This window comes from Alligator mississippiensis, chromosome 1, assembly GCF_030867095.1.
Source record: "Alligator mississippiensis isolate rAllMis1 chromosome 1, rAllMis1, whole genome shotgun sequence".
Classification (NCBI taxonomy): Eukaryota; Metazoa; Chordata; order Crocodylia; family Alligatoridae; genus Alligator; species Alligator mississippiensis.
The window spans coordinates 257,095,358-257,113,262 of record NC_081824.1 but is presented as its reverse complement, the minus strand read 5'-3'; the positions used below and the strand labels follow the sequence as shown (position 1 = coordinate 257,113,262).

At 44.8% G+C, this 17,905-nt stretch overlaps 1 protein-coding gene across 3 annotated transcripts in view; it reads left to right on the top strand.

The window, feature by feature from the left end:
* The first annotated feature begins 10,124 nt into the window (after positions 1–10,124).
* Positions 10,125–17,905, top strand: part of NECTIN3 (nectin cell adhesion molecule 3) — a 135,076-nt gene continuing 127,295 nt past the window's right edge. Inside the window, exon 1 of one of the 3 annotated variants that reach the window (XM_059720534.1) lies at positions 10,125–10,379. In XM_059720534.1, coding sequence (XP_059576517.1) covers positions 10,196–10,379 — 184 coding nt within the window. In that variant the 5' untranslated portion in view covers positions 10,125–10,195. Of the gene's footprint in view, positions 10,380–13,544; positions 13,609–17,905 lie in introns of those variants that run through there. The other 2 variants (XM_059720533.1, XM_059720535.1) reach the window with 2 other exon arrangements.

Here is a 17,905-nt window from a genome sequence, read left to right as displayed (position 1 = left end):
ATGGAACTGAGAGACAGGAGTAACTCCAAGAAAACTAATAGCTTCAAATTGGGGATCTCTGCCAAATCCCACTCCTTCTGATACCAATGCAAAAACTTCTTTTTCCTTCAGTGCATCAGAATCAGGCTTCCCTGGAGCTTGGAATCAACTCAGTGGAGGACAGAGAGTAGGTCATTCATTGTGAAGTGTATGTAAGTGTTATAAAATTGAAATCTCATTAAAACCACTTTTCTATGGTCCATATATGACTAGCATGTCACCATTCTGTTCTCCTACAGAGCAAATTCAGTATTATTTTCCTCTTGTCATAAATATTTACATGGTAGTAAGAATACTATTATGGTATTTCTGGTCTATAATGATCCAGGTCCTGGAGCATTCCAGGCTCAGCCACTTTGGGCTGTTCAGAGGTAGAAAGTGTTCTAATCCCAGTAAATCCCACTTCGCTGGCTCTCTCTTGCATATGGGAATCAATCACTCAGTATAAAGATGACAGAAACTCCTACACTGCCTCCTCCCTGAAGCTGGTGTCCAGGACTTAGGTAGGTACAAAGAAGTAAGTGAGGCTGAGCTGCAGAGATGCACTAGTGATCCTGAGCTGCCATCTCAGGCCCTGAGGGCTGTTGGTAACAGGTGTAAAACAGCCCCGGGACAGGTAGAATGCAAAGTGTGTGTTTGCATCCATAAGCTGAACAACTGCTTCTCAGCTACAGCTAAAGAGGTTGTTCTTTCTCATTTTTTCTTTACACTTGCACTCCTGCAATTTTATTTCTAAAACTTTTTAAGCTAACCCAAGTCTCTCTCTCACTCTAGCTCTCTCTCTCACTCTTATTTCCCCTTTAATACTGACAGCTTGTACCTGAAATGAAATGCAAGTATTTTCTAGGATAAAATATTTGCATTGTTTTATAGATAATATGCATAATGTTACCTTTGTAAACTATGCCATAGATTAAGTGCTATTTATTGTTACAACTATCATGATTGTAAATAAATGACAAAAGACATTGAAATAGAGAGTACACAAAAGGGAAACAGAACAGAGAACAGAGGAAGCATTCTATGATTTGTAAATATTACAAGAGAAATCCTTAATATTTCTATTTCCTTTCTCTCTGCAATAAGTGGCAATCAGAAAGATCTAAGTGGAAACTGTTCCATTTCCCTGCTTATTATTGTTTGTTTGTTAGAATGTGAAGGGAATTTAATTATTTGGCTGGGGTTCTTAAAGCTGCTTGGCTGAGACTATGGGAATCTCAACCTCTTTTGAGGCTCGAGGATGTTTACTTCTGCCCATGGGTAAGAAACGTAATTTTTGGAATATTATTGCCACTAACTGCACTACTATTTTATACAAAGGCTATAACTTTTGGGACTGTATTTGAACAAAGAAAGGATTTTGAATAAACTATGACAAGAAGGGCAGCTCTGTGTGCCAGGGAAACAGGGTTTTTAATTGTATTCTAGTTATGGGAATAAAGAATGAATGTGTTTCCAGATTTCTCCTTAAAGGGATAGTATGTGACTGAAATAACTATAAAATGGGTCATCCTTAACGTGTGACACATGGGACAAGTGGAATTTGGAAACAGCAAATACTAGGCAGGTATAGACTATCCTTGGCTCAGTGGCTTATGATTTACATTAAAATCTTATAAGATATTTTCCCTGTGAGTGCAAGGACAGTACAACCTTGATTACTTTATATCATATTGTACACACTGAGCATGGAATAAAAATACATGAATTATATTTCTGTCTTCCATAGGAAATTATGGATTTATTCAGTTGTTCATTAAAAGTAATAACAACTGTTGTTTACAAAATGTTGTTCATCCAAGGAATCCAACGAGCATTAAAAAGATGAGTGACCAGCAGTGAGTCTGATTCTGTTCATTGTGTTGAGTGGACTAATCTTCACGCAAAAGAGCTCATGGATAATCTGAGCATAGGAACCACTGCTAGGTCAGGGGAGACGTGCACATAAATATGCAGACCATGTTCCTTGGATCCTTGGCCCTGCTGGAATTGTTGTCAATCACTCCTGTCACATACAGCCTACAGAGAGACCTTCCACGGGTTTTCAGACTGAGATTCGGGCAGATATCTCTCACCAGGCAGTCTGGCCCTGTATGCTGTTTCACCAGGCTGTGCAGATGGACACCCCTAGCTTGATGGTGGGTCTAGAAATAACAGTGATGATTTTGCCCACCACAGACCACCTATAAACTAGTCACAGAAGCAGTGTGATTCTTCACAGAAAGTGAAGAATATCTTACCCAGATGAAATAACCTAGAAGAAAAGCATCCTTTTTTTTTTAAAGGTCATACTGGGTGGTGAAGCACAAACACTGCCGGGGAGCTGCCGTCACATCCATTAGAATGGAAGCTGGAGTTTTCAGAAAAGCACATTGTGCTGTCACAAATCTATTTACAAATTCCCATTGAAGTGAATAGCCCTTCATTCCAACTGGAATTTGTGCCATCACATCAAATGTTATGCATATAAGCTAATTTCACACTGCTTAGAACTTAGTTTTCAGACGACCAAAAGGGTTAAGGACCAAGGAATAAATGTCTGCCAAAAACACCCACCCCAAATTAAGCTAGATATTTTGAGGGCAATGAGGGAGCTAAAACCTATAAGAAAGTACACAGTGGAACTGATTTTGAAATAAAATCAATATTTTGATTATCTAGAGGTCAGTGAGGGTTTCAAACTCAACTACTGCCAATATTTTAAATTATGCTCTAATGGACAAATATCGCAATAACAACAGATGTACAAGGCTTAAGCCAGGCAGTTTTATGTCCTTCTGATACGTCTCATGAAAATACTCACCTTGATTACTGGGCAGTTAATAATGTTTGGAAAATCCACCAATCATATTAAATCCTAACATCATGAAGTGAAACTACATTTAAATCCATGTACTCCCTATGGTACTTCATTACAACAGGGCTGAATTTAGCACTAGAAAAGTGTTACTAAGGAGCTCTCCCCATTTGTGTTTAGACATGACGGGCTCTGTGGGGGTGGACAGACATAGCACTTAGAACAGGCTTGTCCAACATATGGCTTGTGGCCATGCCAAGCCATTTTCTGAGGCTCCTAGGTGCTGTGACGGGAAACGAAAGTTAACACTGTTTACTTTCGTCCTCACTCCTTGTCCCTCCCCCAGCCCCTCAGCAGCTTCCTAATGTGGGGGGTGCTTTGACCGGTCCACTGGGTGATAAAAAGTTCATGATCCGGCCCCACAGTCAAAAAGGTTGGACACCCCTGGCTTAGAACATTCTAAATATACTTTAAACCCCAAGAGTCTAGGCATACTTAAGACCAGCTTAATTTTCCTCGAATGTTTCAAAGCACACCAAGAATATCAAGTAGTACTTTGAGCCTATCCTCCATGAATTGGCTCAATGTTACATGGGGGCACAAGCATTACATACCTAGTGTCCTCAAGGCATCTCAAATTGCACCACTCCTCACCTCCCCACAAACACATGCATGGTAAAGGGCTGTTGTGGAATACAGGCTGGACTCTACGGTCCAAACCCCTGGTCTCAGCTTCTTCCCTCACTGTGTGGACAGACTGCATTGAAATGAGTTAACAAGCCCATCAGCCCTGCTATCAACACCCGCTCCCTTTCCCTCCATGCTTTGTGTCATCTCTCTTCCCATCCTATTCCCCCCTCCGTGTATCACTGTTGCTGTCCCCAGCTGAACTTGGCTGGAGTGGGACAGGAGCAGTTCTAGAGTCCCCCTCCTCCATCAGCTGGGGATAGTAGGGACAGTGCAGGTGGCAGGCAGAGTAGGGAGAGAATGGGAGAGGAGGGGAGGTGCTGCTGACAACAGAGAGGAAGAGAGGGGAATAGTTCTTACCTGCTTAGGGGACTGCTGCACCTCCAGCATGGTCTGAAAAGGGGGTACGACCATGCCACTCCCACTGAATCTGCTTCTGCCAGATGCTGCGGGAGTGCATGGCCCCTTGCTTGTGGTTCCTTATAGTCTGGCACATTCTGCTTCCCTCCCCGCTCCCGCCCCCCATCTCCACCCAAGATCTATGCAGATTTTCAACACCTGCCTTGAAAGCTGTGCTGTCAATTTTGCTTCCTGTGAGAGATCCTGGGATGACAGGCTCATTTGGTGAAAAGGGGAGGAGTGGCAGGGTTGCCAGGGGCTGAGGGAGCTGTGTGGTTTGTCTACCCCTTGCCCCAAAAGAGCCCAAAAGAGCATCCCAGAGTGCAGGATCTCCAGCAAGGAGGTGTAAATGACAGCGCAGATTTCAAGGCAGGCATTGCATATTTGTGGATATCCTGGGGGGACCCCCCAGGAAACACAAACATGTGTCCACCCCCACCCCCAGTACCTGGCAAACCCGCTACCTCTCACTGAAAGACATGATGGTCTGGGTACTCTCCCACCTCTCATGGCACTTTGGCAGTGGTGCATTGCATAAAAGTTGAGGGTTCTACTTAGACAGATAAAGTTTTTTGGGTAAATCCAATATGTTTTAGTAGACCAACCCAAATAGTTGGAAAAATTCTTTCTTGCAAGCTTTCAAGTACAAATACCCTTCATCAGACTGAAGAAGTGCCTGCAGTTGGTCTGTCTACAGTACCTAGAACCTAGAAGTAAGACAGACCCTGAAGGTTACAACAGAGTGCACATTCAAAACCATGGATAGTCATTTTAGGTTTAAATAAATGTACACATGGACAACTGTGACCTGGTTCCCAGTCAGTGACATTTTTAGAATGGTTCAAATATTATGTCTGCCCCATCATATCTGTCTCCTTAGCTAGCATGGCCAAAGGTACATGTTTTCATGAAGAGCCTAAAATGCACAATGAGCATAACACTTTATTTTAATAGACCAACCCCATTTTGTTATTTCAGAAGGTGAAGGCATGAAAATTTTATGCAGCTGACAGGCTGATTATGGTTGTCACAAATGGGATATTAAATATTAAGGGCCACATTCTCCATTACAAGAAGGCCCCATTACACTTCTTGAGCAGATTAAGAAGCTCCTTAAAGTGCATGTAAAGGTAATTACTTAATGTGATTTACTCCAGCTTGAAGGACTCTTTTAGATTTTCAGAGTAAAGTATAAAAGAGCCTTAGGGCTTGCCTAGGGCAGGAAGATGTATAATTATACAGAAGAGTGTCCAGATAGATTATTACCCCAGCAAAGCTAGAGTACATGGTACACGGTCATGGTCAGGTTCCCATGTAGAAAAGCCAAAAAGGTCAAAAGACTCATTCTTAAGTATCCTGTTGGCAAGCACCAGCTTCTGTAGCTGGTGTAAGGTAGTTTCTGTGAGGTACAGCAGCTTCTGTTGCTATTGGCACACAAGGAAGTGATGTGGTTAGCATCATGTCTTTGACAACTCAGCCCCAAAATGCCAAGTATTTATTTACAGCTATTGGCAAGGGGATGGCCATTTATGAGACAGCACTGTCATATCTAGATGCACAGCAAGACACTATATATGACTGCGCTAACTCTGGAGGGAAGATCAAGTAGTTTAAATTAGAATCTGGCTCTTCCTAGTATATTAATCTAGTTTTACTATAGCGGACCACATTGATTCCAAAGGAGCTACGGCACCATAAAAATGAAGTAACAACAGAGCACACACTGAAAACAATGGACAGTCATTTTAGGTTTAAATAAACTACCTTTAATCTTGCTTGCACACTATTGGGTGTGCACCTTCCTTTTATTTCCCACCCATACCTCTCTGATGTAAGTTAAAATGGCAAAAGGATAGTTATGAAGAAGCTGAGGATTTGGCTTATAGAAGGAAAATGATTTAGCAAAAATTGTCATGCTAAAATGCTGATGAATATGAAGTCCCACACTGCTGATAATTTGCCTCTAGCAATGCCTTGCCTGATCCTTGTTTTGTATTATAGCTACAAATTAGTGAGGCCTGCTAATTGGCAAGCATTCAGTGTAGATGAATATTGGATGAACACAGTTTTGTGTCTAATAAACGTAACCCACGTGTAGAGTTTGGAGAAACATGATGCTTCACGTCCATCACTGACTGAGGTAGTTGCATATCACTCTGCACTGCATATGGTGCAGAGCTTATATCTAACCTATTATAGAAAATAAAATGATACAAGTATTTCTCTATTTATGATGACTTTCCATGAAACCTTGCTAAGAGGTCATCAGAAAGAGATGAAGAAAACAAGCTTGGACATCAATGATACTGGATTCTAAAACTGTACATCATTATTGCCTGTAATTTATGGCAGCATAGGCAACAGGTAGGGGGTGCACGTGCCCCCTCGATGGGGCCGGTGCCCCGCCCCCCATTGGCCGACACTGATGCTGTCAGTAGGGCTGGTGCCTGCTCTGACAGGGCTGCCACCCTTGACGGCTTCTGCGGGTGCCCCTCCAGATTCAGGAGGCACCAGTCACTCATGTATGGCAGCTTTGCTCAGAGCCACTATGAGCTGTGATACAGATGAGAAACTGTTTTTCCTTCTTTCTTCGGATCCTGACAAACCTTTTCTTGCCCGTGCTGTGAGGGCTGTAAGGGGGGCAGCACCGGTCCACCAAACACATCCCTAAATAGCTTTGAAACAGGGGGAGTTCTGACCCCCTTAACTAATTGCAGCCCTTTTAATGTCCCTATATATAGGATCAGAATTGGCCCCGAGATGTCAGCGTGGACTGCTTGCATACTTGGTAAGTATCATGCATCTCTTGCTATGGTTTTTATTAGTGCATAATAGAAATGAATTGGCTGTTTATAAATATAATGGATAAAGCATCCTGTACATTTATGATGCTCAGCCAATAATAATATAGCAAAAAAATCAACAATTATTTGAAAAATTGTATGATTAAAGAGTGAAAGGATATTTATGAAAAACTTACGGTTTGTTAAAAGAATTAATGAAACTACTCTTTTTTTTTTTTAAGTTGGTATATAGCACAATACTTTCCCTAGATTTGGTTAGAATAACTATCACACACTGTTTAGAGACGAAAAGTATAGAAAGGTCTAAGGGCCTTAATGCTTCTACATTATTATCTGCATTTGGCATTGTAAGCTTCTGCTTACAATTGTGCATAATAAATAATGCTGAAAAAGTCACATTGTAGTGCTTCTCTAATGCTTGTAAATCATCTGCTATTAGGCACATCCATAAACAACTCGCTGCTCCATGTTTAAAGAATTTTACATGAGCAGTCCTTTTCCTTAAAGGCACCAACCACATGAGGTGCTGAGCACCTTAACATCTGCCAAGTGGTAAGAGAGCTAAGGGGTCGCACGATCAGACCCATAAAAGTTTAAAAAGTGACCTTTAAAAAAAAAAATCCATAGCATATATGTGGGAAACATGTTGATTTCTAAGCATTTTGAGTTCATCTTTAAGCTCTCGGCATCTCCCCAGTCACGTTATTTGTTAAGAGACCTGGATGGCTAAGGGGATTAGAAACACGATACAGTGCCTTTCACTGATGCCAACTCTAATTTGTATCCACAGTGCAGCAGCGAATGAAATTTATCATCGTCTGATATCTCTGATGGACTGCGTGAAATGAGTTTAATTTCAGTCCACTTTGGAAAGGACAAGGCGTGGGGGAAAACAACCTTTAGGGAGAGCGCAAACATGCGCTCTCGTTGATGTTCCCAGCAGAGGCCAAGGCGGGGGGAAGAAAACGGACAGTAATGAATTACCTTCTTGCTTCTACGCCAGATAAAAGCCTAGCTGTGCTGGGAGGAGAAGCGGGTGGAGACGGGTCGGGCTGCCACACTTTTGAAGGGGTTTCCAGGCGGGTGGAAACAAGAGGTAAAGTGACAAAATAAAAGCGAGATATAAAAGTTTTTAAAAGAAGCAGAGTCTTTGGGGCTGGCCCTACATCTGTGCATGCATACGTGCACACATATTCACACGTACATGCACATATGCACACATGCACAAGCATGCACACAAAATCACACACATCTATACACATTCACATGCACACATGTGCACGGTGACACATTCACATACACACACTTCCATAGATACACCCACAAACTCTCAGACACATGCATGCGTGCACACACACACATGCACAAGCATGCGCACAATCACACACACATTCACACACATGTGCACACTTTTGCAGATACATGACCAAACTCTCAGACACACATGCATGGGCACACACACCTGCACCCAAATGTGCACAAGCATGCATACAAGCACAAACACATACACACATTCACACACGTGCACACATTGACACACACACGCACATTTTTACAGACACATGTTGAAACTCAGACACTCACATGTGGGCACACACACAAGCATGCATATTCACATAGACACATGTGCACACTGACACACTCACATACACACACTTTCACAAACTTTCAGACACCCAAAATGTGTGGACACACACACGTGCACATGCATGCACGCACAATCACATACATAGACATTGACACATTTGCACACACTGACACTCATACACCCACTCTCAAAAACACACGTGCACATGCATGCAGGCAGAATCACATTCACATATACACCTTGGCGCACACTGACACACTCATATGCACCCACTCTCAAACACACACATGCACACGCATGCACGCACAATCACATACACATATATATATTCACCCACACATTTGCACACACTCATATATGCACCCTGTCAGGCACACACACACCCCTTCACCGGTGCCGCGGGTCGCTCTGTCCACTGCCCCTAGCCCCCCCCGTGCGTTTCAGCGGTGGCCGCGATCCCGGCCAGCCAGCGCCTGGGGACCGGCGGCGCCTGCGGGCAGCAGTGCTGGCGGCCCCGGCCCCGGGCGGGCGGCGCGGGCTGGGCGTGGGGCGGTCCGGGTCTGCGGAGGGGGAGGGGGCTGCGTGTGTCTCCGTGCGCGCCGGATGGCTGCGTGCCCGGGCTGCCGCTGCGTGTGTCCGTGTGCGTGTGCCTCCGGGCGTGTCTGCTGCGTGCGTGTGACCGCGCGTGTCTGCACCTCCACGCGACCGGGCCGGTGTCACTGCGTGTCCCGCGCCTCTCCCGCGGGTACCGCGCGGCTCCGCCGGGTCTGCCGCTGCGGGGCTGCGTGTTGTGTGTCACGGCGCGGCTCTCCTCTGTGTGTCACTCTGCGTGTGTGTGTGTAACTATCTCTGAAGTCTCTGTGTGTGTCATTAATGTCTGTGTCTTTGTGTGACTCTGCGTCACGATCTCTCGTGTGTGCGCGTGCCACTGTGTGTGTGTGTTGTGTGTCATTGCGTGGCTGGTGTCTGTGTGTCACTGTGTGTGACCAACTCTGATGGCTTTGTGCGTGTCACCATTGTCAATGTCTGTGTCTCTGTGTGCGTGTGTCACTGTGTGTATCGCTATCTCTGGTGTGTGTGTGTGTGTGTCGCTGTCTGTGTTCTGTGCGACTGTGTGGCTGGTGTCCGAGTGTCCCTGTGGGTGTGTGTGTGTGTGACAGTTCGTTTCACCGTCTGTGATGTGCGTGTCACTATCTCGAATGCCTGTGTGCGTGTGACTGTGTGTGCATGCCACTGTGTGTGACTTGCCCGGCGGTTGTCTGTGTGCCACTGTGTGTGTGAGAGAGATTCTGCGCGTCTCACTATCTCTGATGTGTGTCACTGTATGTGTCACTGTCTCTAATGTCTGTGTGCGTGTGTGTGTCACTATCTCTGATGTGTGTGTCCACCAACGCCGGCCCCAGTGTGAGGCAGGGCAACCCGCGAGGGGCGGGGCGGCGCAGGCAGCGCACCAGGCAGCGGCCCGGACTGAGCGCGCCCCCCGCGGGCGGCCGGCACTGGGGAGGGGGCGGGAGACGGGCGAGGGGCGGGGCGGGCCGTACCAATACGCCCCGGGGGAGACCCACGGGCCGTCCCCACCGCCCCCAGGGCTACATGCCTCCCCAACGCCCCCCTCCCTCACACATCCCCCCTTCCCCTCCAGCCCAGCGCGCTGTCGGTGATTGGCCGGGCCAAGGGGGGGCAGCGTGGCCAAGACGCGGGCGACGGGGGGTGTGGGGGTGGCGTGGTCCCTTCCCCCCCCGGCCGGCGGGGTGGTGCGGCCCATTCCAAGAGGGGCGGGGCGCGGAGAGCGCTGCGCCTCCTGCCTCAGTGACACACGCACCCGGCGCGGGGAGGCGGCGGTAGCTGGAGACGGAGGGCGCGCCGAGCCGAGCCCTGAGCATGGCGAGGACCGCGGCGGCCGCTCCCGCTCCCGCAGCTCCCGCCCGCGGGGAAGCTGCGGTAGCGGCCGCCGCGGGGGCGTCGAGGCGGCGCTGGGGGCAGGGGCCGTGGCCGGGCCGGCGGCGGTGGATGCCCGCCGGGCCGGGGCTCGCTCTGGCGCTGCTCCTCTCCCGCTTCTGCTGCAGTGAGTGCAACTTTTGATGGCGGCCGGGGCGGGCCGGACTTGGCGGAGTTTGGGGGAAAAGTTTTGTGGGCGGCGCCGGGCGGGGGGGGCGCGTCGGGGCCGCGGGTGCGGGGCAGCCCGTGCTGACGCGTGTGCGGGGAGCGGCCGTTGGGAACCGTTACTCCAGCGTTCTATGGGGGGGGGGCAGGAACGGCCCGGGGGGAGGAAGGGGCTCGTTCTCGTCTTTCTCCGCCAGGGCGCGGCTGCGCCTCCGGGGTGAGCGGAGTGAAGCCGACGCCGCGCCCCGCAGAGCCGCTTCCCTTTCCCCCTGCCCTGGTCTGCCGCCCCGCCGCCTGCCCCTGCCCCGGCTCTAGCCTTTCCCCGCCTTGCTCGGGAGCGCCTCCCTCCTTCCCCCTTTCGTCTGGGGCTTCTGCAGCGTTTGCCTCACGTTGGTACTCCACCGCCAAGCGCTGGGGCTGATCATGGGACGGCTTTGCAAAGCCTATCAGCCTGATTATGAAGTGGGCGAAATCATTGTAGCGGCCCAGCAAGACAGAAATCTTGTACTGTAATGCCATTAAAAAAAAAAAAAAAAAAGTGCTTCAGCAGTGACTTTATCAAAGCAAGACTCAGTGTTTCAGTGTGCGGCAAACTGAATTTGACTAGGTTGAAATGAAAATGCAGAGTAGCAGCAGCTCAGACGGTATCCTAAGAGCGGTATCCTGTTAAGGAAGGCATTGAACACAACAGGGAGGGTGTTAGTTCTTGGGAGGGCATCTTTAACGTTGTCCTTGCTTTGTGCAACTGGCAGACCTGAAGTGGATGACTGTCAAGGCATTTGGTTGTGCTCATCAGCCCTGCTCCCAGCTTGGAGTTGACAAGTGGGAATTTGTGATGCCCCTGAGCCTTGAGAAGCAAGCTGATCTTTAGCTCTTTGGAGCTCATGAGTAAAAAGTTAATGCTTTGCAACCAGATTCATAAAAGCCTTGCTATTTCCTAAACCATGCCAGAAGCAGATACTTAAGCTTATAAAGAAGCATCTAATAGTGCTTAAATGAATTGGGAGAGTAAAGGTCAACTAGCCTTTATTGGGAGATAATTGGGTAGGATCAATAGATAATCTAGTGTAGATCTTTGAGGCCAAGGAAAGTGTTGGCTTAAAGAAATGGGTATATCGTAGGGTGTGAAAGCTATCCTTCCTTAGCTTGGTTACATTAATTGGAAAGCTTTTGGGTTTGTTTATTTTTATTTGGGTTTTTATTTTTTGGCCCTCCACTTTATTTCCAGCATGACTTCTAGTGACTTGTCAGTTGGAAACCAGTGTGTTTTAGCCTGAGAGAGAAATAGTTGTAGGAGATGAGAAACTGTACACAAAGCAATACTCTCCCAGTAAGTGAGAGAAGCTGGTGGAATAGCAGAGAGGAACTGTGTGTGTTTGCTTTGGGGGCTCTTTGTCCAGTGCCTTGCTACATTGGAGCAGTAGGCAACAATAAAGACTAGAACACTTTTAAAACCTTAAGTACTCAAGGTCATGAAATCTCATGTTGATAGCTGGTCTGCTGTGATTATCATGCGGAGCAGATGTAATTATCATTATTTATTCTGTTAACTTGGAATGCAAGTTTTATGTATGTATTTATTTATTTTTATTTATTTTTAAATCATGTGTGTGCTGTTGGCTTTTTTAGTAGAACACTTTCAGCCTAATTAAGAACAAATACTGTGTAATGTACAGATAAAGGAACGGCTGCAAGGAAATAACTTATTAAAAAGAAAATTAGCAAAGTAATTTCCTGCCCTTGAGTAGTTGTTACATTTCTTTTTTCTTTCGTCCAGTGGTACCATGGATGAGTAATGAAGACAACTTGGTGTTTTGAAAGTGTAGTGACATTAAATGCACATAACTAATCTTGGTGTGCTTTAAATACTGGCAGCTGTTTGGGAGCCTGTCTGCTCTGGGTCATCTATTATTGCTAGAACTGGTGGAATTAACACATGGGCAGGGACAATAGAGAAACAAAAGCCACAAATAACCTTGTATGGAAAAAAATTGAGCACCAGTGTAATCAGAAGGGCCACTAAGAACTTGGGATTCATACTAGAGGTTGTGAACTACCCTTCTGCTCTGTGTTGCTCCCTCTCAGCAAAGCACTAATCATAAATGAGATGCCAAGTATTACTTGGGTTTTTGAGAAATTCAAGATGGATAAACCTTTGATAAACACAAAGAACCTGTTCTTTTGACATGTGGTGGTTTTCTGCTGTATGGTAGAGATGAAGGGGCACACACACAACCTGCATATAAAAGCCCTTATTTCATTTAATAGCAGCTAATCATTTAAATGAAGTATTAAGTTGCATGAAAGTAACATGGTTTTAGTTGAAATGGTCACGCTTATACCACAGTATCTCTCTTGCGTAGTAGATCACACTATCTAATAGTCATGGTGTATGTCTCTCAAGTTAACTTCTTAACACAGCTCTCAAGAAAAAAAGAACAAAACACAAAGTATACTTACAATTCTTGTTTGACTATTCTGCAGTAATAGGATGAGATTGCAGGAGAGAAATTCAAGACTATTACGGAGATGAAAACAGAGTATTTTTGTGTGAGAGAACTCTGGTTACTAAGTTTGAAGTTTTCCAGATTCTCGGCTGTTTTCTGACAACAAAAGTGTGTTCGTTGAACAGTCAGTAAAATGGAGATTGGTCAGTTATGATACATCACAGAATTTGATTCATATTACTTATGTCCTTGCATTACCTCCTGTGACAGTCTTCTCTCGGAGGCTAGCTGAGTAACCCTTGCAAGTTTAATGTAGATAGATGTGTGGGGTGTTTTTTTTTTTTAATGAAAACCTGACTTTGAAGTAGAGAAACATTGCTTGTAAACTGTTAATTTTATGGTTTCATAATATTGTGATCAATTCATAATAAGATGCAGTTAACTTTGAGATTATAGAGTTGGATATGCCTTGATCAAGTGTTTAATTTACATTTCTAAAGTTCTGTCTTGTTGGCTATCCCATCTGACAGGGGTCAAGATCAGATGCCATGAACAGGATGTAAACATTTTGCAGGAAGCGGGTGTGGAGTAATCGGTCTCAAAACTAGACTGAGTCACAACAGGGTGTTAGCTTGAACCGCTGTAGTCCAGCAAAAAGTAAAGCAGCTGAATTGCCAACCTAATGAATTGTCTTCATGGTGGATAAAGAAAACAAACATTTAATATTAGTCCACCAATTCCTTGGTGAGTGAAGTAGGGAAGTACTCATTGTTCATAAATATATTTTCTTTTGTCCTTCTTTCATCAGTAAAAGATGGTGTTCATTGAGGGTTGGGAGATCCCAATACATATATGTGTATGCTACTTTTATTTACTTCTACTGAAGAATGCAGCCTCCTAGAGGAAGCACATGAAGTTTGATGTGGAGAAAAATGGAGCTTTGCCTCAAAATAGGTGTAATAGCTAGCACTTAAAATGGGCCCCTACTTTTTAGTGGGGGTGGAGGGTGGGGAAAGGAATTTAAAGGGTTTGGTGTAGCAGGTGAACACAGGCTGTCTCAAAATTTAAATTAAGTCCTTATGTAAGAAGCTAATGGAATAAGGGACAAAACTAAATGAAGCAAGGATGTATGCAAGAGGCAAGGGTTTTTGTGAATGATTTATCTTTTATTGGACCAACTGCTTGGCCGGAATAGATGTAGACAAGCTTGCAAATGCAATTGATAGAAATTCTTTTGAAAGCTTGTCTACATCTATCCCAGCCACGTAGTCTGATTAGATAAATGCCCACAGAAATCCTTGCTTCTTGGTAAGTGAAACAATATTTTTGAAAGACAAATGGCAAAGAACACAAAGCAGATGAGCTCTATCAAGCTCCTGGAAATGTGCAGGAAAAAACAAGCGTGTTTCAGAAGCTAGCAGAAATTATGAAATAAAACCATTTTGTGCACATTGATCACTTTATTAGATTATATCACTTCTCTTCATCATCTCCCTACTTCATAATGCAGTAAATGTATAAGGTTTTGGATGCCATTCTCAAAGAACTCTTCAGGTTGCTGTGACAGCCACTTGTGCACCACAAGTTGCACCTCTGCATCGCTGGTGAATCTGTACCTTCAAAGGGCCTCCTTCAATGGTCTAAACAAGAGATAATCAGTTGAAGATTGGACTTTACAGCAGGTGTGGTCTATGCAAACTCCTGACAGGCATCCATTCACTGAGTAGCTGCTCATTGTCATGCTGGAGAAGAACACCTTCCTTGAGCTTCCCACACTATTTGGTCCTAATAGCTGACTTCCGGTGGTGTTGGAAAACATAGCAATAAGTGTTGCTGTTGATTGTGACCCTCTGCTCCATGAACCAGACAGGGAGTCCCAAAATGGGATGAGAAGACCTTGAGTGCAGACTTTTTTTGGTGGTGGCAATGCTGTACATTTTTAATTACATTCTCTGCCCTTTGCTCTCGCAATTGTAATGGTAGACCCAGGCCTGGTCCCCAGTGATGGCAAGTGAGAGCCCCTTACCGTCATCCTATACATTTTGTAGAAGTACACACTTTGCCATGTCATTTTATGCAGTCAGTTGGTTGCTTTGGCACATAATGGACACAGACTTAAGTAGTTTGGATGATTGCATAAAATGGCATGGATACTGCCAGCTCTTATACTTCCTTCTACCATTTGTTCAGGAATGCTCACTCGCCTATTTGCATGTATAGCAGGGTTGACTTTAGCAGTGTTGTCCTCCATAGTGGCTGTCAGATTGTCTTGCTTGGGTTTCATTTGCTATGGATATGCAACTGTTCTTGAACTTTTCCACCTGCACACAGACCTTCTGTTGAGCTGTACAGTTCTCACCGTATTGTACTACAGTCCTATGGTGTTGCAAAACGGATCCATTTGATAATGCTACTATCAGTGTTCCCTGCTGCTGTGCAGTTTCTCACTTTGTCTCAGACATATGGTGTGGGTAGCCATTTTACTGTCAGTTTCTGAAACACCCTCCACGATTAAGACTTGGTATTATATAGCTGAAACAGAAAAAACCCGAGGATGAGATTTAGCTTTGCTTGAGCTCATGCGTGCATGCTTGCTTGCTCTCGAACTAGACTGGAGTGCCAGCAACCTTTGCACTGAAGCAGAGAAAAGTGCAGATGGATGGGAACCTAGGATCTGCATCATACTGAATCTTCAGTATTACAGTAGAGAAACTGAATGATTCACAAAAGTTGTGAAGTTAAATGCTCATCTTAATTAAGAGCATAGTGCGTTTGGAAGTCCCTTGATCCAAAGATGAGATGGCTGTTAAGCTCGGCTAGAGCCTGGTACAAATAACACTAACATCTCGGGTTCGACCCCCGGTTGGAGTAGACGATCTCTTGAGGTCCCTTCCAGCCTTACTTCCCTGTGAAGCTTTAATAGTTGTCCAGTGAATAGGGTGGTCATCAGTGAGTCCATAAATGATTAAGGAGGCCAATTTTGAGATCTGCATTTTTGGGTACAAATGGGCCAAGTAGTTCTGGGAGGAAGTTGATGTTGAGTTGCAGCTCTGTCTGGCTGTTTCCATAATGAGGTGAATTTGCCTGACATGATCGATGTCTTGTCATACACCACCATGCTATTAGGGATGATTCAGTGCTTGCCTCTCTCAGGGGCCAATGTTAATATCACACTTCAGATAGGCCTTCAAGGTGTCCTTGAATCACTGCTGCTTTCCACCTCCAAGGTGGTGAGCATGGGGCCTGTTTTGGGAGCTGGTTGTCAGGCATCCTTATGTCCTGTTCAAGGGACATCCACTTGCTTTGGAGCATATGCAGTATATTCAAAGTTAAGGATCAGTTAAAATGTGGCAAGCTGTGTTGGAAACCTGTAGTTAAAGCAGCTGCATCTGCCGTGATAGACTTCAAGATAAGACGTGAGGGTTTCACAGTGGACTGTTTTAAAGGAGTGCTGGATCTGTTGGAAAGTTAAGGTTATACTGGAAAACAGGTTTTGTTTGTTTGTTTTTTAATGTTCTGAAATAACATTGCTCGAGAACAATTATTTTAATGCTAGTGATGGATTCTAGAATGTGGGAAAGATAAGGTGGCAAACCCTATTAAAGCTGCTTCCATAATCATAATAAGGGTAAGGCAAGACAAAGTTGATTGTAACTTTTTCCCTCGTTCATGATAACTAGAAGTTGAAAGGCGTTTCAAGGTTGGCTATACAAAATGCAATTGGCATCGTTTGGCACACTGCATTGTAATGTGCAAGTGTGTGTTTAAATAATGTTAGGGCACTGTTTCTCTGACAACGTGGAATGGTGTTGGAACAGATGTTGTAATTCAGGGAAGAGAATGTTTACTAGTTCTAAAGGCAGTTGAAGACTTGACAAATTTGAGTTTATTGGAAGACAGAACTTCGTCATAAAGGCATTTGCAGCCTCTGGACTGTTTCACCTGGTGAAGAAAAACTGTCAGCGTCATTGCAGAGCTGCTGGCTGAAAACGACAGGCGGGTGTTATAGTATCCCTTCCACCATGTGAGAGGAGATGTATTCTCTGGTGCCTGTCAAATGATGTCTTTGCTCCAAAGTTTTTCTTTTGTGCGGTACTTGGCAATGTCTGTCATCATGGCTATTTTGTTGATGTTGGGGACATTCTTAGCTACTTCCATAGTTGTATCTAGAGCAGTAGGTAATTAATCATCTAAATGTTGTCTTCTATGTTGAGGATCCAAAAAGTTTGCTGCCAGATGAACTGGATGAGAGGAAAAATCAGATCTCTTAGTAAACATTTGTTTTACCTCCTCTTTTTTGATTAGAGGTGAGGAAGGCAAAAGCTCAATTAGATTTTCAATCAGTTGTCTAAATATCTCTGGAATATTTGAAAGGCTTGGTGCATCTCCTTCAAGTTGCTTGATAGCCTCTGAAGCTGGTAGTAGCAAATTGAATACTCCTTGAACTGGAACCGAGAACACATCATTGTCGAGAATCTGCTTCCGAATGTTCACAGGAATAATCTGGAATACTGTCATCTATTGAAGCACATTGCAGTTCTTTGTGTGCAGCAAACTATGTAAGCACTTCGTTGCTGAGCCCCATCTAGTTTCTCCTGGCAGTAAAAGTGCACTTTCCTTCCCCTGCCTCTCTTTCTGTAATGTCTTAAGTCTTATTAGCAACACAATGATTGTTGAATACCTTTGCTGAATCGCTTTGGAGTTTGCCACTATTATCTTCATTGTATTCATACTTACTATGTCCTTCACCAGAAAATTCAACCCATGAGCAAGACAGCCAAATACTATTAAATGAGAATACTTTGCCTTTAATATTTGCCATGCAGCTTTCATGTTACTTGCATTATCAGTTGCAAGGGCTTGTACCCTGGAGGGACCTGCACTTTCAATCTCTTCACTCAGTAATTTGGCTATGTGTTCACCTGTATGACGAGAAGATTTGGTAGCAATTGCTTTTGGGAATATTGGTTCAGGTGTTGCTAACATAATGTCCAATAAAGGATTTCCTTGTATATCAGTCCATCCATCTGACATTGCAGTT